Source organism: Microtus oregoni, unplaced genomic scaffold, assembly GCF_018167655.1.
Source record: "Microtus oregoni isolate MIOR12 unplaced genomic scaffold, Mior012 000025F_ref0000491, whole genome shotgun sequence".
NCBI lineage: Eukaryota > Metazoa > Chordata > Mammalia > Rodentia > Cricetidae > Microtus > Microtus oregoni.
Window position 1 is genome coordinate 25907555 of NW_024543084.1, and position 21588 is coordinate 25929142.

The 21588-nt window shown below is 53.0% G+C and overlaps 2 protein-coding genes across 3 annotated transcripts in view; both read left to right on the forward strand.

Annotated features, from left to right (window-relative positions):
* The window catches only part of Med26 (mediator complex subunit 26), a 40020-nt gene extending 33343 nt beyond the window's left edge, over nucleotides 1–6677 (forward strand). Inside the window, exons 2-3 of the mRNA XM_041674263.1 lie at nucleotides 3490–3564; nucleotides 4147–6677. Coding sequence (XP_041530197.1) covers nucleotides 3490–3564; nucleotides 4147–5766 — 1695 coding nt within the window. The 3' untranslated portion in view covers nucleotides 5767–6677. The remainder of the gene's footprint in view (nucleotides 1–3489; nucleotides 3565–4146) is intronic.
* Nucleotides 6678–8153: 1476 nt separating this feature from the next.
* On the forward strand, nucleotides 8154–19975 carry Slc35e1 (solute carrier family 35 member E1). 2 transcript variants are annotated; one of them, XM_041674265.1, is made up of 6 exons: nucleotides 8154–8869; nucleotides 9121–9191; nucleotides 11254–11391; nucleotides 12652–12777; nucleotides 17349–17594; nucleotides 18072–18218. In XM_041674265.1, exons 1-6 carry the CDS (start codon nucleotides 8308–8310, stop codon nucleotides 18156–18158), a joined length of 1230 nt encoding a protein of 409 aa, XP_041530199.1. In that variant the 5' UTR covers nucleotides 8154–8307; the 3' UTR covers nucleotides 18159–18218. The 2 variants fall into 2 exon arrangements, with proteins under 2 accessions (XP_041530199.1, XP_041530198.1); XM_041674264.1 differs by lacking the exon at nucleotides 18072–18218 and adding an exon at nucleotides 18225–19975 and having other exon boundaries at nucleotides 8159–8869.
* The last annotated feature ends 1613 nt before the right edge of the window (nucleotides 19976–21588 follow it).

Here is a 21588-nt window from a genome sequence, read left to right on the forward strand (position 1 = left end):
GGGAGGCCCACTTGGCCACACTGTTTGCTAAGTAAATACAGATTGATCTGTGCCTATCCATCTAATGAACAAGTGCATAGCTCAAGGCCTGGTACCTGAGCTCTCCTGTGGTAGAGCTTTAGCAAGGAGTTTGGGCATATTTGGGCATTGGGAATGACTCACAAAAGACAAAGAACCAGGCTGTTCCTAACAACAGCTATAAATGACCCTCGGGCCTTCAACGTGCTCTGTGAGCTACACATCTACCCTGAAGCTGTCCTTCGGGGCACTGCCACGGGTTCCCCAGGCAGAGTCAGAACAGGACCTGTGAGATGAGTGGATGAGTGTTGACACACAGATACATGGAACAACCAAGAAAACACTGGTGGTCTGTTATGGTGGTAGCAGTGGATTAGCCCTGACAGCCTTGTCCTAATAGCAGAACACCTGAGCCTGCCTGCCCACATCACTTCTTCCAGCTCATCCTTCACTGCTTTCTACCTAGGCAGGTTAGCTAGCCTGCCCTGGCCACTGCTGTGATGCCTGGTCACTTGACTGACTCCAGATTGTGGCCCCAGCAGTGTGGGACTTAAAGGTGTGGCAGGTGGTTCCTCAGGTGAGAGTGGCCTGCAGCTGCAAGGGGACACAGAGGATATGGCATTTTCTTCAGGGCCTTCTGGAAGCCCACACTGATAAGGTGGCCCATCAGTCAGGGTAAAGCCATGGGACACTGAGCACCTAGGCAAAGGCCCCTTAAACTCAATCCGTGCAGCCCATAGTAGACACTGACTGCACAGCTGAGCATTTCTGATGCACCAACCCAACACCTGGTTCCCCAGGTGTTCTGTCCCCTTCTCCTGTCTGAGAGCAGGATGGTATCTGTCCAAGGACAAGGACGCTCTGTGCTGCCAGGCTACTGGGTCTTGGGCAGAGTCCTCTCTGCAAGGACTGCTGATCCGGACTATATGGGAACATAGGGCTCTAAATATACCAGGGTGAGGTCACTGGGTGGAGATGAAGCCATGGAACAAGCTCTGGAGCCCAGTGGTACTGAGATCCCAGGCCAAGGAACACTGACTTTGCCTTCCCTTGGGAATGACCTCCTCATAGCACACTCTTTGCATGGGATCCCTACCTATCTCATGTCGGAGTATAGGAGCCATGTCTGTAGGCAGGCTAGGCACCCCTGGAGCAGCAGAGCCAGTGTTGTAACAGCCATCTGGATGTGTTACAGACCTAGTCTCAGACAAAAGTGGAGGCCTTTGTTCCCCAGTGAGGGGACTAGCTTGTCAGGAATACCTTGTGAAAGACTGTGGGACAGTGTAAAGGTCTACTGTCTGCTCTGTGCTCCCTACAGCTTCTCTCCCAGGAGTCAGAGCCCTGAGGAAAGGAGGCATGATGAGATGACTGCCTTCAGCTAAAAAAGCTGGGATGCATGGGTCCTACAGATTGTCTGCCTCCTGGTCTAGGAACCAACCTGGTACCTCACCTGGCAGGCATGACTAAGGTGTGGACTAGAGACAGGAACAATTCTGGGTTACCCATGTGAGTCAGAGAACTGATGTGATCAGGATTCCTGGGGCTAATATTGAAGGTGGAGGGAGGGCTTGGGAGCCCAGGGACATGGTTTCCATGAAACTAGGAACAACATTTAGGTGACATCAATTAAGAAATTAGGGATCCTGACCTGTAGGAGTAGGGAATGGATCATCCCCAAGAGTCTTCAGGAAGGAGGAAGTTCACTGCCCCAGGCTATGGGTGGGCAAAGTAATCAAAACATGCTGGGTTGTAGCCAGCAATTGGGTAGCAGCAGGAGACTGACACTACTGACCTGCAGGTTGATCTTCTGGTCACTGGGTTGTTTGTAGTGTGCCCCAACAGCCTCCTGGGAGCTAGCTGACATCCCTCCCCCAAATGCTGGAGCCGCTGCTTGGCACCCAGAAACGATCTACAGGGGTGTGGACTGCAGCCACACTTACAATGACAAGAGAAGGCCTAAGTGACCTTCGGCAATGATATGCCAGCATGTGACGTTCAGCGACTGGCCTGGCCTAATGAGTGTGTGTGTGCATACCTGGTTCTACCTGGGGATGTGCTTTTCTCCTTGTGACCCGGAGTGCCAGGTGTATGCTGTCGGTGAAGGGGGCTTAGGGCTGTGGCCAGCCAGCTTGGCTACCAAGAACCTGCAGTGCCATGGCACTACCGCCCTGTGGGGTTCTTCAGTCTGCAGGTGGATTGATTACCCACCAGATAGGTATGGATGTGTCCTGAGAAGTGTTTAAACAGAGAGACTCTTCATTATGATAGGTTCAGTTTGTTAGTAGTTTTGACAGTTGGTGCTCTGGACTCCTCAGGAGCACCTATCATCCCACAGTTGCAGATCCTCTCCTGAATTTTTTGGAGCTTGGTCTTAGCTTGCCATTTAGGTTTGGGATTCACTGAATTTTCCATGTGCATGTGTGTGGAGCACATATGCACACATGCATAAGGAGACCCAGGTTAATGCTGGGAATCATCACTCACTCCTCCACCTGTTCATTGAGACACATCTCTGGGTCAAACCTGGAGCTCACCAACACAGCTAGTCTTACTAGCCAGTTTGCTCTAGGGACCCCATCTTTCCCTTCCAAAGCTGGAATTACAGATGGGCTGTCCTGCAACCTGGCAGGTCCATGAGTTATGATTCTTATGTGTCACAGCAAGTTCAAGTGCCACTCTGACCATCTCCTTAGCCGGTGTTTGGTGCTTTGTCATATTTGCTGGTTGGTGTCTGCTTTCTGAAATGTAGCCTTCCTGGGTACACCAAAGCTATTCCCACTTAGTGTATTTGTCAGTGTGGCTGTGCTGCTGGGATGTCCAGTCATATCAATCATAGCTTTTGGTCCTACCGTCTCTGCAATGACAGCCCTGGCGCCTGCCATGTTTGAACAAGTCAGTGCAGTGATGCATGGAAGGGCAGGCCCTTCTTGAATGGGATCCCAAATATGAGCCTGTGAATTGTTAACCTCCCTGTCACCGTGAAGCTCAGTGCTAGTGCTGACCCTGTCTGTTCCACAAAGAGCCTCTCAGTGTCTCTCTCTAGCCTTCTTTCATGTTCTTGAAGCTGCATTGCTGCTCAGGTGTTGTGCTCCAGAGTCTCTCCTTCTGGCCATGTGACACACATCTTATAGTCTGTGACATCCTGCTTTGTTCAGAGACTCTTTGAAGACCTTGGGAAGGTCATCAGGTTGACTAGTTTATTGTGATCATCTTGTTTTCCTTGGAGCCTTTGTGTGTTATATGTGGTAATTCCTCCAGTCATTGTCCAGAAGCCTCACAGCAAAGCTGTCTGTCAGACCAGGGGCAGGTCTCTTTTCATGGCTGTGGGTGTGTGTGTGTGTGTGCATACGGAAGATGGTAATCAGGGTTTTGATGGTGCCCAGTGCTGTCACCTTGGAAAGCCCTGGGCTGCTTGGCTTTCATGGGGAGAGGGCAGAGCCCTGAGCTGATAATGTGGTTCTTGTTCTTCAGATCCGGAACATGGTTGCAGTATTGGAAGTGATCTCCAGTCTGGAGAGATACCCCATCACCAAAGAGGCACTGGAGGTAAGAGCCCTGGCCCAACCTTAGGCAGAATGGGAGATAAGGGTAGCCCCCAGCCAGCTTCTTCCTGTGGCTTAGGCTCTTGGAGTCCTTCAGGGGACCCAGTGGGCAGTGTATCCAGGACATCAGTCTTCCCACAGAACTCTTCAAGAATGAAGGTTTCTGATTTCACTGCTAGGCTCCTTCCCATACCCTGCACACCTCATAGCATTTTTGAGACATAGCTTGAGCTGTGCTTTATTTAGGCAACTGGTTGGTGGTCCCGTCCTTTATTTGGGGATCAGGTCTTAGGCTGTGAAACATGCTCACCCAGACACCCTGGCAGAGCAGCTGTGTGGCCGTGAAGGCACAGACTCTGCAGGTCTCAGGAGTCAGTGGACCTGCTCCTGAGGAATCCCCTGGGTTCCAAATCTAAGGATTCATGCTGCTACATAGTGCTGGACACACCCAAGCTGTATCTAAGGCAGTTTGGGGGCAGGTAGGGAAAAGGTAAACCAGGAAGGGTAAGCTTACTTACTGGCTTAGCTTCCTTGTCCTGCCGCTATGTTCTTATTCTCTAAGCATGTGTCACTCTCTTGGTTGTAGGAGACACGACTAGGGAAGCTCATCAATGATGTCCGCAAGAAAACTAAGAACGAGGAGCTGGCCAAGCGGGCCAAGAGGCTTCTGCGGAGCTGGCAGAAACTCATTGAACCCGTGCACCAGAATGAGGTGGCACTACGGGCACTGGCAGGAGCTGCAGGCTCTGCCAACGGGGGCGCACACAACTGCCGGCCAGAGGTGGGAGTGGCCAGCACACCCAAGAGCATCCATGACCTGAAGAATCGCAACGACATCCAGAGGCTCCCTGGGCAGCGACTAGACAGACTGGGTAGCCGTAAGCGCAGGGGGGACCAGCGTGATCTGGGCCACCCGGGGCCACCCTACAAAGTTTCCAAATCTAGTCCTGACCCACTAGTCCCCAATGCATCCCCTCTCCCCACTAACGGGATCAGTGGGAGCCCAGAGAGCTTACCCAGCCCTCTGGATGGTAGTGGGCACATGGGCTCTGATGGCAGCCGCCTGGAGCCCAGCGAGAACGAGAAGCACAGCACCAAGATCCCTGTGAACGCCGTGCGGCCGCGCCCCAGCTCCCCTGGCCTGGGCAAGCCCCCCGTGCCCTGCCTGCAGACCAAGACTGCGCAGTTGCAGCATCTGGACAGGGCAGATGAGCCGCCTGGCCCTCCCCATCCCAGGGGGGCCTCTCACTGCTCCTTCAGCCCCCGGAACTCACGGCACGAAGGCTCCTTTGCCCGGCAGCGGAGCTCGTACACAACGAAAGGCCCCTTGTCCAGCCCCTCCTCACGCCCCCAACCACTGGACACCATACAGGTGCCATCCCCACTCCCACTGGCCCAGCCATCCACGCCCCCTGTGCGGCGGATGGAGCTGCAGTCCAGCGCTGAGAGCCCTGTACACTGGCCAGAGCAGCCCGAGGGCCACCCTCGGCTAACAGGGCCATCCTGCAGGGTTGGGTTGTCGCCAGACTCTTCCAAGGCGGACAGTGATGCTGCCTCCTCGGGTGGCTCGGACAGCAAAAAGAAAAAGAGGTACCGACCTCGAGACTACACGGTGAACTTAGATGGGCAGGTGCCTGAGGCAGGCGTCAAACCTGTGCGGTTAAAAGAGCGGAAGCTCACCTTTGACCCCATGACGAGACAGATCAAACCTCTGACCCAGAAAGAGCCGGTGCGGGCTGACAGCCCCGTACCCACAGAGCAGCCACCTAGGACAGAACTGGACCAGCAGGAGGCCAAAGCCAGTCTCCAGAGTCCTTTTGAGCAGACGAACTGGAAGGAGCTGTCGCGCAACGAGATCATCCAGTCCTACTTGAGCCGCCAGAGCAGCTTGTTGTCATCGTCTGGTGCGCAGACCCCAGGCGCGCACCACTTTATGGCAGAGTACCTGAAGCAGGAGGAGAGCAGTCGGCGAGGAGCCCGCCAGCCTCATGTGCTGCTGCCGCTGCCTATGCCCACTGACCTCCCCGGGCTCACTCGGGAGGTCACACAGGACGATCTGGACAGAATCCAGGCCCAACAGTGGCCAGGGGTGAACGGGTGTGAGGACACACAGGGTAATTGGTATGACTGGACGCAGTGCATATCGCTCGACCCACATGGCGACGATGGGCGCTTGAACATTCTGCCTTATGTCTGCTTGGACTGAGCACTTGGCCTGGTCATCAAGTGCATTCTCACCTTGCAGGGGCTAGGCTGGCCAGCTGGGAGGGCGGGCATGAGGCTCGCTCTCCACCCTCCTTTTGTGAAATGCTGCTACCAGTTTACTAACGATTGCAAAGGAAGGGCCGCTCAGAGGGCAGACGGCAGAGGGAGTTCAGAACTCTATAGCAAGCCAGCTATAAAGCGTTAGTCCCCCCACCCCAGAAGAGGTGCGAAGCACCGAAGGCGGGGACCTCAGTGGCAGGCAGGCACAGGAACCCTGTGGGAGAGGTTACCTTAACAGCAACAGACGCACATATCATCTCTGCATCTCCTGCTCTTTGGCTCTGGTGTCTCTGAGGTTCAGGCCACTTCTCCGGCCTCTGTCAAGCCAGTGTTTTCTTTCCTTCGTGTTGTGTGCTAGAAGCTTCTCTGCTGTGGTGAGCCCTGGCATTGGGCGGGTGGGCCAGCTTCACCCACACTGCACAGATGCCCACCCATCTGTATATGGTTTCAGTTCTTAAAGAAATGCTGCAGAAACTTCAGTTTTCTCATTTATTTCATCCTTTTTTCCACCTGACCACCAGCCAAATGACTTTTCCTTTCTTTTTTCCTCTTCACATCTCTAGAAAATGCCATCTTTCTAGAGCCCTCAACCCACAAAGTTCCCGAGGGTGCTACTGGCGTGAGTTGCCCTGCTGGGCGAGGGGAATGCCGTCTGTTCGCTGGAAACACTCATAACCATTCCTTTAGATTCGTTTGCCTTATGGTTGTCATAAACGCGATTTGCAAAAACAAGGAGCCTTAGTGAATGTACAGTACCTAGACTTCTGCGTCCGCGCAGAAGGGAGCAACTTTGCTATTTGGTCCAGTAAGTGGACACCTTGTGATATAAATGTGGAAATAAAAAAAAAAACATTTGCACAAACCCGTTTTTGAGCCATTTCTCATTTTATACTTGATCTTTTTCTGGAGCCCACAGCCACACCCAATGTTCCCAGTCTTGGTGGTATCCCATTTTAACTTGCTTCTGTGGCAGCAGGCAGGCCCCTCCTACCTGCCTTTCATTCATTTGGGGTCAACCACATCACCCACCCAGAGAAGCCCCCTTCTGTAGGCCGTGTAGCTGGTGACACCTTCCCTGCCCACCAGTACTTTGTGACATGGCAAGGCCCTGAGCAGCGCTACGGCTAAGTGCACTAGAACTATCTAGTTTTCTCCTCTCCCTGAAATCAATAAGCCATGATTAGGTTTCCAGGTTTGTTTTCTTTTCATTGAGATAGACATCTGTTTAATTTCATAGATGAGCAGACACAGTTACCCATAAAACAGCTGCGTGGGGTCAAGTTCTAGAACATTCCGATTTTTAGGATCACAGCCAACCCATAATAACGGGTTTTTTTTTTTTGTTGTTTAGTTTTGTTTTTTGTTTTGAGAGCCAGTACGGATTTACAAGGCTTGGTGCAGGATGGTACCACTCCCATTAAAGGCCCATTTGAGGAGGTGAAACCCAGCTGTGTGGCCCTGGGCCTCTGGGCCAGTGTTCACTCGTGAGCGCATGTTCCTGTTGTGAGATGAAAAGGCCTTCACAAAGTTGCCAGGGCCAAATCCAATAGGAGATAAAAGCAACCAAAACCCAGTTGGTGACGAAAGGCTGTGTACCCAGCTGGAGGGCATTAGGGTACGGTACAGAGGCTAGCGTCCTGTCACCGGCTTCTTGTCTCAGACCCGGGCTTTGAAACAAGCCCTTACTACTCGGATCCCAAGGCGCAGGGACTGCCACACCTGTGTTGAGTATCCAGCAAGCCCCAGGGGGGTACACATGCGCTACCTTGAGAACAGGGATGAGCTACAAACACACCTCCGACACTCAGGCAGCCGAGTTGGGCTGCCATTTTCTAAACTGCTAATAAAGACACTGTAAAGGAGAAAGTCGAGGTCGGTGAGGTGACTAAGCAGATACACGGTTGCTGTGAAGGCAGAGAACAGGAGTTGGATCTCCTGAACCCACCTGGTGGAAGGAGACAACAGACTCAAGTCCTCCTCTGACCCCACCCTCTCACACACATGAATGAATACATTTTTAAGGGACCGGAACAACTCCCACAGCCACTTGAAAGCACACTATCTTCGGAATCGAGTTTTGTCGCTAGGATGACGGTGCTGAAGTCTTGTCCTGCCTCGGGGCTCTCGCCAGCAGATTCAGCCCGGCCGGAGGGCTCTGCAGACAAGTGTCGCAGGAAGCACTCCGCCCTGGGTTGTCAGGGGAGGGTGACACCTACCGCGCAGCTTCCGAGGACCGGCGTCCTCCGGAGGCTCGGCTTCAGCCGGCTTCTTTTCTCCTGAAAGATTCTTTTGTTAATCCGGTTCGGGCCCTAGGCATCCCGCTTTCCCAGTGGGCGGGCCCGCGTGGCCCCGCCAGCCACGGGAGCGCGCCTTAGCGCTTCGCGCACGCGCGGCGCACACAGCGCGCCTTCCGGAAACCTTCCAAGTGGGGTGGGGCCCTCGCCGGAGACGTGGTTGCGGGCGCGTCGGCGGGCGGGCGGTGATGACGCGAGGGAGACAGCCAATGGCGAGCGGCGATGACGCGCAGGCCCGGAGGCCAATGGTGATCGGCCCCTGCCGGCGCTCCCGCCCCCGACCGCGTCGGGCGGTCGTCCGGCGGGAAGGGGGCGGCCGCTTGGGCAGGATGGCGGCGGCGGCAGCCGCGGGTCCCGGCGCGGGCGCGGGGGTCCCGGGCGCGGGGGGTGGCGGCGGGGCGCGCGAGGGCGCGCGGGTGGCGGCGCTGTGTCTGCTGTGGTACGCGCTGAGCGCGGGCGGCAACGTGGTCAACAAGGTGATCCTGAGCGCCTTCCCATTCCCGGTCACCGTGTCGCTGTGCCACATCCTGGCGCTGTGCGCCGGGCTCCCGCCGCTGCTGCGCGCCTGGCGCGTGCCGCCCGCGCCGCCCGTGTCGGGTCCCGGCCCCGGCCCGCACCCGACGTCCGGCCCGCTGCTGCCGCCGCGCTTCTACCCGCGCTACGTGCTGCCGCTCGCCTTCGGCAAGTACTTCGCGTCGGTGTCGGCGCACGTTAGCATCTGGAAGGTGCCGGTGTCCTACGCGCACACCGGTAGGTGCGGACGCGGGCCGGGGCGCACTGCCTGGGGCTTCGAAGTATGGGTACGAGTTCGCGGGCCGTCAGACTGAGACACCGCCAAGGCGCGGCCGAGTCTCAGGTTGGAAAAGGTCGGAGGAGTTAACCGCGCGAGTGAACTGACTCCAGCTATTGGGGTCGGTAGAAAGCCTTACAGAGAGAGAAGGTCGGCGTCGGGTGTACAGGCTGCAGGGACTGCCCGCTGAGTGCTTTTCCTCTCTTTGCAGTCAAGGCCACCATGCCCATCTGGGTGGTCCTCCTGTCTCGGATCATCATGAAGGAAAAACAGAGCACCAAGGTAACCCGGGCAGAAACCCTGGGCAGGGCGGGATTCCCGGTAACTGGCTAGGTTGATGACGTGGTTGGACCGTGGCAGTCCTCGAGCTTCCTGTCAAATAAGGAAGTCAAGGTGTCAGCCCCTTGGGCTTTCCCCAGTGTCCCACACTCATTTCAGACAGCAGGTGTGTGGGAAGGGGAGATGTCCTCTTACTTATTGTCCCCAAGTGCCACGGCCCTCCAGGGTCCCTTCTTCCTGTTTTGATTCCCTCTGCTGGTTTGTTGATTGATGATGCCTATTGGGTCCCGTTTTGGCAAGTCACCAAGGAACAAACTAAGTTGAGACAGGTTTTCCTTCTCTTTAAACTAAATTTATCTGTGTGTGTATGCTGTGCCTCAGTATGTCTGCGAAGCTCGGAAGACAGGAGTCCATCTCATCTTTCCATACAAGTTACCAGGCTTGGCGGAAAGGGCCCTTACTTGTTGAGCTATCGTGAAAGAATCGTCGGTGCTGGACAGCTGGATCTGATGTGAGATGCCAGGCCAGAGGAGTTTGATGGTGGCAGAATCCAGCCAGTTCTTAGAAATTAAAACTTTGAGGAGCCTAACATGGTATGATGGGTCTGTCATGCCAGTACTCAGGATGCTGAGGCAGGAGGATGGAGAAGTCCAGGATAGCCTAGGCTACAGAGCTCAACTTCGTCTCAAAAAGTCTCGGAGCTGGTCATGGTGGTCCACACCTTTAATACCAGAACTAGGAAGACAGAGGCAGGTAGATCTCTATAAGTTTGAAGCCAGCCTGGTCTACATAGTGAGTTCCAGGACTCTGCAGAGACCCTGTCTCCAACAAAAAGAAAGAGAGAGAGAGAGAGAGAGAGATAGGGAGGGAGGTTGTAGCTCAGCATGGAGCCTTTACTGAGACCTCACAGGACAGGGTTTTGCCGCTTGTTTAAACCAAGGTTGTGATGATCTGGGCCACACAGGGCACCCAGGGCTTAGGGCTGCCTGGGAGATGCCAGTGTCCCAGCTGGAAGCCATCTCACCCTGTTCTACAAATGTTCATTTTCTATATATGTCCTATAATTGGTTTAGCTCAGAATGGCTTCCCCCTGAATCACTGTGTAAAAACTGGGCCACCTCTGACTGAGTTTTGTCCTCGGGCCCATGTTCATCCTGGCCAGCCCTGTCTGTACTCTGCAGTCTCCATTCACGGTGACATCAAGTGGGGCTGGCCTCCTGGAGTGAGTTGCTGGGGAGGCAGCCAGGTGTGTCACCTGATAACACACCTTGTGTTTATCAGTTTTCCTTGTCACTGGGAACATTGTACAAGTGCAGGTCCTAGAGACTGGCCCTCTTGGGCAGAGACCTGCCCTGCAAGGCAGATAACTCGGGCCTCTGAATTCCTGTTCTCAAGGGAAGATGCAGGATGCTGACAGGGCGAGTGGACCATGGCCAGGAGTGCAGGGGCAGGCGTCCAAGTCTCAGTGAGGACAGAACCCTCTGCTGCTAAAAGCCTAGCCTGTCTTGCTTTGTTTTTACACATTTTGTGGAGACGTGAGTCCACATGGAGATTAGGGAACAGCTTGAAGGAGTTGGTTCTTTACCCACAAGGAGTTCTGGAGTTTTATGTACTGAGCCCACTAACTGGGCCTCGATTCAGTTTTTGATACAAAAATCTCTGACTGGAAATCCACCTGGCTTCCTACCTTGCTGGATTTTGTTTGTTCTTAGAAACGGGATTTGAAAGTAGCCCGAGCTAGCCTCCTTTTTTCCCCATTTATTTATGTATTTGCCTGTCTGTGTGGAGGTCAGATGGTAGCTTTCGGGAGAGTCAGTTCTTCCACCGTGTGGGTCCTGGGCATCAAGCTCAGGTGTCAGGCATGGCAGCAAGTGCCTTTCTCTTCAGCCATCTCACCAGCCCCAGCCCCAGACTCTTGGTGATCCTCCTGCCTCAGCTTCCTGGGTGCCAGGATGCTGGGATGAAGATGGGGTCCTCCAGGTGAGGGATAGGCCACCTGAGGTTTCCTGTAGTTCTGAGTGGTGGGTAGCCCTAGCCCAGCTGAGCTCCTCTGCCCCCCCTGCAGGTGTACCTGTCACTGGTCCCTATCATCAGTGGAGTCCTGCTGGCCACTGTTACAGAGCTGTCTTTCGACGTGTGGGGGCTGGTCAGTGCCCTGGCAGCCACGCTCTGCTTCTCCCTTCAGAACATCTTCTCCAAAAAGGTGTGTGCTCCCGCTATGCTGCATGCCTACAGGGGCCAGAGCAGACGGCCGGGCAGACCCTCCTGTGCCTTCTGTCTGCCTGAGTCTCTGTTCCTTCTCTTGTTTTGAGAGCCGGCCCTAACCTAACCCACTCTGCTGATCTCTTGTGTTCCTTTTTCTTTACAAGTCTTCTTGTTACACTTTGTTTACATACTTAGTGTGTGTGTGCAAGGGCACTGCCATGGCCTGACTGTGGAGGGCAGAGAACAACTTGCAGAAGTCAGTTCTTCCTCCATGTGGGACCTGGGCATTGAACTCAAGTCCTCAGGCTTGGTGACAAGCCTTTACCCATTGATCCATCTTGCCAGCCCTTCCACATTATTTCCCACTAAACCTGCCACCACCACCCATTTTGTCCCATGAGCCCCTGGGATCTGCCTGCAGTCCCCACCACCAAGTGCTTGATTTGCACACACTTAACACGATAGCCCACTTCTATGTGGGTGCTAGGGATCTGAGCTCAAGTCCTCATGCCTGAGCCATCTCCCCAGCCCTCCTTTTCTTTCTAGGAACGTGTATGCTGAGCATGCCTCTGAGGTGTGGTCACTGACCCCATCTTGTCTGGCTGCTCAGTGGTTACTGTGTGGTGTCACCCTGCTGCAAAGCTCAGCCATGGCTGCAGCTCAGGGCTGCTGGGTGCTACCTTCAGCACAGAGAGTCTCCTTGTTAGGAATGTGACTTATTTTTAACCTGTTGTAAGAAATACATCTGTGAACCTCTGCAGAACGTGCTGCTGGGTGCTTGGGTTAGGACATCCCCCTGCTGTAGACCATGGTCTGCGGTAGGATCTGTTTTTGGCTTTTGCCTGGCACTGCCTGGTGGGAATCAATAGGCTAAACCAACCTGCACTCAACTCAGAGGGATATCAGCCAGGCATGATAGTACCCGCCTGTCACAACCATGTGTAGAATGAAGTCAGGATCGCTATGAGTGTGGCCAGCCTAGGCTACGGATGCAAATAAAAAAATAGCGGGGGAGGGGGGCTTCAGAGTACCTGGCTCACCGCACCCTCCCCAGCCTGTGTGCTGCTGGGTCAATTCTGTTCTTCTGTCGGCCCTCGCCCATAGGACAGCACTTTGTCCAGGCATGGCTGTGTTCCTTCCTAAGCAAGCAAGCCCGTCTGATACCCAGTCTTGGATATCGGATTCCAGTCTCACTGGGGGCCGGAAACCTTGTTGCTGGTCAGGTGTCAGCGACTCTAATGAGGTGCTCTCCCCTCAGGTGTTGAGGGACTCCAGGATCCACCACCTGCGACTGCTCAACATCCTGGGCTGCCACGCCGTGTTCTTCATGATCCCCACGTGGGTTCTCGTGGACCTCTCCACCTTCCTGGTCAGCAGCGACCTGGTGAGTTGATCTGCTGGGAATGTGTGTGTCTTCACTAGCATGTGCTGAGCATGTGCTGCTTTGGGCACTGCAGCCGTGTGTTCCTCCTGGACACTCTTGAGCATCTGTCTGTGCTGGTCTGTCTTCTGTCCCTGTAGGCAGGCTAGTTTATAAGAACATAGGAATCTTTAGGTCTCAGGTCTGGATACTGAATGTCCAGCATGGAGTATGTTCTTCCGAGGGCTCCTGCCATGTCCTGTGACACTGCGTGAGAGTGACAAGAGCATGTGTGGGAGGGAGAAACCAATCTCAAACCAAGAGCCTGAGGACCAGGCTGACAGAGCCCCTGAGATGGTGGCTCGGGGTTTCTGGGTTTCTGTCGGCGTGCTTGGCCCTGATGCGTGGGAACTGTGCTGAGCACAGCGGTGTCACGCTCTGACACTGCTGGAGTGCGTCCAGAAGGGATTCACACTTGTATTTTCAGTATTTAAGTCTCCTTAATTCAAAAACCTAAGTCCAAATGGACTAAAACCCAAACTCTGTGAGCAGCTGTAAGAACTAGAGTCCTGGGAAGGAGAGGCTGGCCCCATTGCTGTCTTACACACAGCCACGGCACGCTGGAGACGTCGCTCTGGAGTGCATACACTTACCTGTGTACACACACATGCTCTTTCTAGTGGGGCACTGGTCACAGTCTAGAGCTGACCAATGTGGAAGTATTGGTCCCCGCCAAAAGCTGCTAGAAAGCGGAGGCTCCACCTGGTAGGCGGAAGTGAGGAACTGGGAAATAGCCTTGCGGTGAGGGGGACTCTTTCTTCTCCTCTGCCTTTGCTTCCTTAGTGAAGTCATTCCTGCTACAAAAAGCCAACAGGTTCTGAGCTGCATGTCAGGACTGTGCCTCGGGGCTGGCTATGGCCAGGACAGCACTTGCCCTTGACCCCTCAAGGCCTAGGCTCCACTCAACACGACACACAAAACAAGGGACACTTACCTTCTCATCCCAGCACGCAGGAAGCAGAGACAGGAGGATCAGAATTCAGTCATCCTTGGCTACATTGCAAGTTTGAGGACAATCTAGGCTACATGAGACCCTGTCTAAAAAGAAAAGGAAATCCTGGGCAGCAGCTAGTGGGACCTGTGAGCACTGCCCCACACAGCGTCCCGGAGACTGGGTGGACTTGTGGGCCAGGGCACTGTTGGACAGTGAACACTAAACACAGAGCTTCGGAAGAGGCTTTTACCATGGTCGCCATGGGCTGCTGGAGTTTGAAGCCCAGTAGCCTTCTGTACAAGACTCCAGGAAGGGCCAATGTCTTCTGCTGTGTTGTCCTGGGCATGCTCCATCCTTAGCACATGATGGAGGGAGTGAGCCAAGTCCTACAAACCATCCACTGACTTGCCCCGTGGCACACGTTGTCCACATGCATACACCATGATGTTTTAAAATACTCGAGTGGTGTCTCCCCAGTACTTGGGCACGTATGTGGGAGGACCAAGACCTTAAGTCATCCACAGCTACATAGGCCAGCCTGGGCTACATGAGACTGTAATTCCCTATCTGGAGAAAGAGACCTTCCAGACCCTCTGCGCTGAACCGTCTTTCCTGAATGAGCATAGCTCCTACCCCTCAAGGCAGAAGCCTCTTCACACCAACTGGAACCCATCACAGCCAGCCACAGCTGGACAGTGGGGATCAGCAGATGTGGGAGCACAGCCCCAGTGATACGCCCTCATCCCAGCTCCTGCATCCCAGCTCCTGCATCCCAGCTCAGAGAGCATCTGCTTAGAGGGGCTGGGAAGATCCTCAGAGCCAGAATCCCAGGAAGTCCACTGTGAAGCAGTCTCCCTAGGAACGGCTGCATAAACAAGACGGGGACAATATCAGCGGACTTGCCAATCTGGAAGGGAGAAAATCTCACAGGGTCTACCCCAGACAAAGAACTACAGGCCACTAACGACTGCTGGGAGAGGGAGAGTTAGCCTTTCCCAGGAGGAGGACCCTGGCTGTCCAGTGCAGGGTGGTCAGCTCTGAAGCCATACACACAGACAATGAAAACAGGCTCAGCAGGTTGTGTGTATACATGTGTGTTCACACATGCACGTGTGTGACAATAAAGAAAAAGGCTGTTAACTCGGGGTGCCTGCAAGGGGCTGGCAGGAAGAAAGGGATAGGAGAAGTGATGCACTTTTATTTCAGTTAAAAACATTTTTAAGAAGGAAAAAAAGAACTCGAATGGAAATCTTAGAATGGGAGCACAGCGCCTCTGAGATGCCCGTACTGTGGTGACACCAGTGGGTCGGCAGAGATTGGCCCGTGCGCTATAGGGCAGTGCCTGTGATCCCATCCTCAGCCATGATGTAGAAGATTGCCAGAGAGTGAGGGCAGCCTGGGCTACATGGCGAGTTACCGCGAACTGGAAACAACCTACAACAACTGAGAAAAAGCTGGTATTGCCATGAAATGGAATATTACCTAGCAGTGAAGAATATCCTCTTGTTTCTCACAGCCCAGACTAGTGTCAGGCTGAATGGAAAATGCCTGGCTCTGTGTTCTATGATTTTTTTTAATTTATTTATTATATATACAATATTCTGTCTGTGTGCATGTCTGCAGGCCAGAAGGGGGCACCAGACCTCTTTACAGATGGTTGTGAACCACCATGTGGTTGCCGGGAATTGAACTCAGAACCTTTGGAAGAGCAGGCAATGCTCTTAACCACTGAGCCATCTCTCCAGCCCTCTGTGATTGTTTATCAAAACAGTATGCTAGGGACAAACTCCATTGCAGTTGCCAGGTTTAAGGAGAGGGTGGATGCTGAGGAGCCGGAGGGCATTTTGTCAGGAAGCCATCCAGGGCCCCAGTTGTGGCTCACTGTACATCCTCCCTGGGCTGGCCACTCAGTTCTCCAAACACATAAATCTGTGAAACTGCCATGTCTAGGCCTCCTGGGAGCAGAGCAGCACCCCCTGAGTGACCCCAGCGAACTCCTACCCAGCCAGGGCCTTGGGGCTTTTGACTTGGGTGCAGCAATTCCCATCCCCCAAAAAGCTTTATTACGGAAACAGGAAGTGCATCCAGTTTCCGCTCCTTGCAATTTTTCTTCTCTTCCTTTAGGATGTGTGAGTGTGTGTGTGTGCATATATTTGTGTGAATGTGTGTGTGTGTGTACTAGCTCAGCCTCCTGCACCTTCCTCAGTAGCTCCCCCTTGTCTTGCTGATGGAGGATCTCATTGACTGGCTGCCAAGCCTCAGGATCTGCTGTTTCTGTCCCCAAGCTTCCTGCCTCTAGCAGTGTGCTCTGTATATGTGTAGCTGCATGGTTTCTCTTGTGTTTTGTTTTGTTTGTTTTTCACATGGGTGCTGGGGTCTGAACTCAGACATTTTCCTGACTGAGCTGTCTGTCTTCCCAGCCCACCGTTGGTGTTTTTGAGACAGGATCTAGGTCCTGTATTATGTGGCCTAGGGTGACTTCAAACTCCTGATCTTCCTGTGTCTAGCTCCTGAGTGCTGGAGTAGAAAGTGTGCCCACCATGCCTGGATTGGAAGCTCAGTATGATTTGGTTGACTCCATGGGTTACTCTTGTGGGTCTTCCTTCCCCTGGTGTCTCCCTGGCATGCCTGCTAACCACCATGTTCAGAGAGGGTCCGGCTGGAACTTGTGGCTGCCACAGGATGGCTGGAAACTGACAGCAGGGCAGGAAGATGGGTGTGAGGGCTGTCTGAGGAAGCTGATGCCCAGGACTGTCCCGTGTCCTAGCTGGGCTGCTGCATTCTCCTGGCACCTGTCCGAGAATGGGTGGTGGGTTCAGGGGCTCTGTGTCCCTCTCTCTGGAAGGTGACAGTAGTTGATAATGTCACCCATCTCCTCAGGTCCTTCTGGTTTGATACTTTCACTTCCATTTGGTTTGGGGTTTGGGTGCTGAAACGCATGACGTCATTCGTGCTCAGCACATGCCCCACCACCCCGCTGTGTCTGTGCTCCAACTGTAGAGAATGCTTTGGAGGGGAGAGCTATGCGATGGCTCAGTGGGGAGACTGCTTGCTGTGCACCAGGAGGCAGGGGAGATCCCTGCAGTAAGCTGCACCCTGCCACACACACACACAATTTTGGTGGCCTTTAGATGAAAAATTAATAGATGTTATGTGTATGGGTGTTTTGTCTGCATGTATGTCCATGTACAACATGTGTGCCTGATGTCTTCAGAGGTAAAAAAGAGGGCATGTGATCCCCTGGACTAGTATTACAGACAATTGTGATCCTCTATGTGGGTGCTAGGAATCTAATCGGAAAAGTACTCTTAACTGACAAGCCATCTCTGCAATCCTTTGGTGGCTGTTTTTGCATCTCTGACAAGATACCCTCAACCACTGCACCATGGAGTGTCAGAGATCATGTTTAAACTGGTAAAATGGCTCAGTGGTACAGTAAAGGCATTTGTTACCAAACCTGTCATCCATCAGTTTGAGGCCAACCTGGGCTACGTAAGATTCTGTTTCAAAAAAAAATCTAACCACCTGCTGCACATGGTGACAGTCTGCCTAAATACATATGTGCCCCTCCCCTATTGATGCTTCCTACCTGTCTCCATAGGCCTATGTGTCTCAGTGGCCCTGGACACTGCTGCTCTTGGCAGTCAGTGGATTCTGCAACTTTGCACAGAATGTCATCGCCTTTAGTATCCTCAACCTCATCAGCCCACTCAGCTACTCAGTGGCCAATGCCACCAAGAGGATCATGGTCATCACTGTGTCCCTCATCATGCTACGCAATCCAGTGACCAGCACCAATGTGCTAGGCATGATGACTGCCATCCTGGGGGTCTTTCTGTACAACAAGGTGAGCATTAGGGGCCACTGTCCGCCAGCCAGGCACAGCCTAGGGGAAGGACAAGAAGGAGCCAAGGAGAGTTATTCTGGCTCTGGGTTCCAAAGGTGCCTTACAAGGTGGGTGGGGTTTGTGTGCTGCATAAAACATACCCTCCTGCATCTGTCCTGAGCTCTGTCACGGGTGCACAAGACCTGAAGCTTCCTTGTGTCTTACTGTTTGTTTTGGAGCAGAGGCTTGTGTAGCCCAGAAAGGCTTTGAGCTTCTGACCCCTGACCCCCAACACACACACACCTCCCAAGGGAGTGGAAAGACAGGTGTCTGTTCCATCTGGTTTATGCAGCGCTGGGGTGGAACCCAAGTCTTTGTGCATGCTAGACAAGCGTTCTACCACAGAAGCATCTCTTGTCCTTGGTTTTGGGGTTACCTCTTTGTTGGTGGTGGTATTTTGTTTTGTTTCAGTTTGATATTTTTTTTTTTTTTTTTTAGGATCTCATGATGCCCAGGCTGGCCTCAAGCTCACTGTGTAGCCTAGACTGGCCTGATACCCTTGCCCTTCTGCCTCTACCTCCTTAGTGCTGGGGTGACACTCCCCCACCCACCCAAAGTTCCCTTGTGCCTCATTACTCTCTCTTCACACAGACCAAGTATGACGCGAACCAGCAGGCTCGGCGCCACCTCCTCCCTGTCTCTACGTCAGACCTGAGCAGCAGAGAGCATCTGCGGAGCCCAATAGAGAAGCCCCACAATGGTGCACTGTTTCCTCAGCAGGGTGACTTCCAGTATCGCAACATTCTCCTCACAGACCATTTTCAGTATGGCCGCCAGAGCCACCCGAACTCCTATGCCCTCAGCCGCCATGACGTGTAGGTGTCATCAGGCCAAGCTTCCTGCACCACCTCTGTAAGCCCAGCAGCCTGGCTGAGCACGTAGCAGACCAGCAGGGGAGCCCTAGAGCCTGATGGGCTGTGGGACATGACCACAACATGGATGGCCACAGGCTCTGATCCTGGTTCACTCTTCTGCTCAGAGGCCATGCTCTGCTTTGGTGCACAGAGGTGCCCCCAGTACATGGCAGAGGTCTGATCTGAACTTCTGGTGACAACAGGGAGCCACTCTGCAGAACTGGCATTGCTGTGCCTGCAGTCCTGGAAGCTAGCAGGAGGTGGCATCTGGGGCTTCAAGGAGAGGACAGCGGGGCTGTAGTCCAGAGGTATGGAGAGCTGACACAGGTGCCATTATGTGTCCTCAGCAGCAGTGCTCCAGGATGCTCCACGGCAGTATGCCACTTGTACTTTAGTGCTGCTGACGTGGGTGCCTACAGTGACCATCGGTTCATCAGTGATCGGTGTGGCCTTCCCCTGCCTGTGAGTGTCAGAGCAGGACACAGCCCTTCACTCCCGGTCTGAGTGGCCCTTGGACTCCAGAAGGGGTGGCCAGTGTTAACCTTGGTTGCACCCACACCCTTCTGATGTTACAGAAGGCAGGATGATGGTGATGGCAATTTCCCCAGAACCTCAAGTTTCCCTGGAGAAGCTTTGGAGCCTAGGTCCCGGCAGGCACTGCACCAGGCTAGCCAGTGGGTGGAAACCATCTTGATTCATTTCAAAATGTGGGATGTTTGTTACTGGAGCAGTCCTTTGGAGCTCAGTGGTAGCAAAGTAATGCTGAAACATCTTGAAGCTGCAGCCAGAGTAGCAGAAGATGAAATCTACACTCCAAATATAGTGTCGCTTGTCAGTGAGGAAATGTCCAGCGGATGGGACAGCCGGACGGTCTTAAGTTTTTACTTAAGAGTCAGTTGAGGCTGGGATGGCAAAGTGCCTGCTCCGCATGCATGTGTTGGTGGCTTTGTTCTCGAGCATCACAGAAAGCAACATAGTGGTGCGGGCCTACCTTTCCAGCACTCGGAAGCAAGGTCAGGGTCCTCACCTACATAGTTCCAGACCAGCCTGGACCACATGAGAGCCTATCTCAAGAAAAAGATCGGTTTTAGGGACCTGGCCTGCTGGAATACATCCAGGGGTTGAGCCTGGAGGATGGACACGAGTTTGAAGCCAATCTGGGCTACATAATGAGACTGTCTCAAAAACAAAACGTTTGGGGACTCATCCTGGTGACCTACTCCTATGGTCCTAGCTGCTCAGGAAGCCAGGGCAGGAGGGTCTCCCAAGCCTGTGAATTCAAGGCCAGTGTGGCAATGCAAGGAGAACCTTTTGGTTCACAGAAATATGGGTTCTGGTGTGGGCACAGCAGACCAATGGTGGTACCCAAGGATTGTGACATGTTTTCTTTGGCAATCAAGGCACTAGTTTTGGGTTTTTTTGTTTGTTTTTGTTGTTGTTATTGTTTTTGAGACAGGGTCTCATAATATAGATCATGCTGACCTCGAACTCAGAGATCTCTGTCCCTGCCTCTTGAGTGCTGGAATTAAAAGCATGTGCCACGACGCTCACCTGGAGACATCCCCACTAAGGCTCCCGGACTGATCTTCAACTCTTAGCTTTCTTCTTAGAGTCCTTCATGCCTCTGTCTCCATCTCTAAGCACTTAGCTGACAAGTGTGTCATAGCGCCCTAGTCCTTAACTCCTGGTTTGTTGGGTACTTGTGCTTTTGATTAATTGGAGGGTTTTTTTTGTTTTGTTTTGTTTTTTTGGTTTTGGTTTTTGTTTTTTTTGAGACAGGGTTTCTTTGTAGCTTTGGAGCCTGTCCTTGAACTCACAGAGATCCGCCTGTCTCTGCCTCCAGAGTGCTGGGATTAAAGAAGTTTTCCACCACCGCCCTGTCCAGATTAATTGGGGTTTTATATCTGAGGTTAGTTCATTCACAATGCCAGCCTCAGGGCAGTTCCATCTGCCTTGCTTGCTGGATTGCAGATGTTCAGAGCCCATCACCACAGTGGGAAGGGCACCTTTATAAGGTGGTCTGGTGGGTTTCCTCCCTGGGGAAGACCCTGAGACCTGGCACTACAGAAGTCTCTGTGGGTGTCCCTGATGCTGTGTTGAACTCAGAATGAATTATGTCTTTTTGGATTTCCATGATGTTTCTGTAATATGTGTATTAATGCATTTTCCTTTTCCAGTGTGAGGTTTGCCAACGAGGGAAAGGCCATCTCACTTTTCTTACAGTTTATAAATTAATAAATGGGATATTCAATTCTGTTCATAGGCTCTCAGTGAGTAAGAACACTAGAATGGATGCGATAATCAGGTAGACCAGGTGGCTGCGGCTCCGTGGATGCGGTACTCAAACCTGTGCATGAAGCCCTGGGCTCCATCCTCAGCATCACATAAACTGATGGTGGTGCATACCTGTTACCCACACTCAGGAGGCTGAGGCAGTTAAGAGCAGGAGTTCATGGTCATCTCTGGTAACATAGCCCATGGTTTACCTTGGCCCATTCAGTGTCACATTAGCTCCCTAGTCTTACTCGCCCATCATGGTCACCTCTCTTCTGGGATTCATGTTAGAGAAATTTTGTTGCTCTTTCCATATACCCTTTAAATGGCCGAAACACTTATCCTGGCTCACCCGACTCCTTCATTTTGCAGAAGGGGAAACAGGCTTAGAATGGTTTCGAATGTCTGTTCACTATAGAATACTCAAGTGGAGCTTCTTGTAGTTGTTTATTTCTGTGAGATGGTGGCTGCCTGTGTGGCTCAGGCTGACCACAGGATAGAGGGCAGTCCTCGGTCCTCAGTCTCGGTGCTAAGGTGACGCAGGACTGCCACACCCTGCACCTTATTTTACACCGTTTATTCTAGGGAAGGAGATGAGCTGAATCTATTGAGGCAGGGAAGTACTTGAGACTCAATTTCCCTGTGTGTTGGAAGGACTCCGGGCTCCCAAACCTCTGGGTCTGAAATGCAAAACTGTCATGTTCTTGTTTTCCGTTGTCGTCATCCTGAGGCTCCAGTGTCATAGACTGTTCTGTGGATTGCTATTCACCAAAAATAAACGATGGTCTCCAGGGGCTTGAGATTGGATCTGGTTTGTCAGGGAAGGT

Excerpts from the sequence above, each read along its gene's own strand:
- Slc35e1 (XM_041674264.1), top strand. The coding sequence starts at position 8,308 with ATGACGCGAGGGAGACAGCCAATGGCGAGCGGCGATGACGCGCAGGCC. Across the intron at positions 9,192-11,253 it reads AGGAAAAACAGAGCACCAAG|GTGTACCTGTCACTGGTCCC; the intron begins GTAACCCGGGCA and ends CCCCCCCTGCAG. Across the intron at positions 12,778-17,348 it reads TCCTGGTCAGCAGCGACCTG|GCCTATGTGTCTCAGTGGCC; the intron begins GTGAGTTGATCT and ends CTGTCTCCATAG.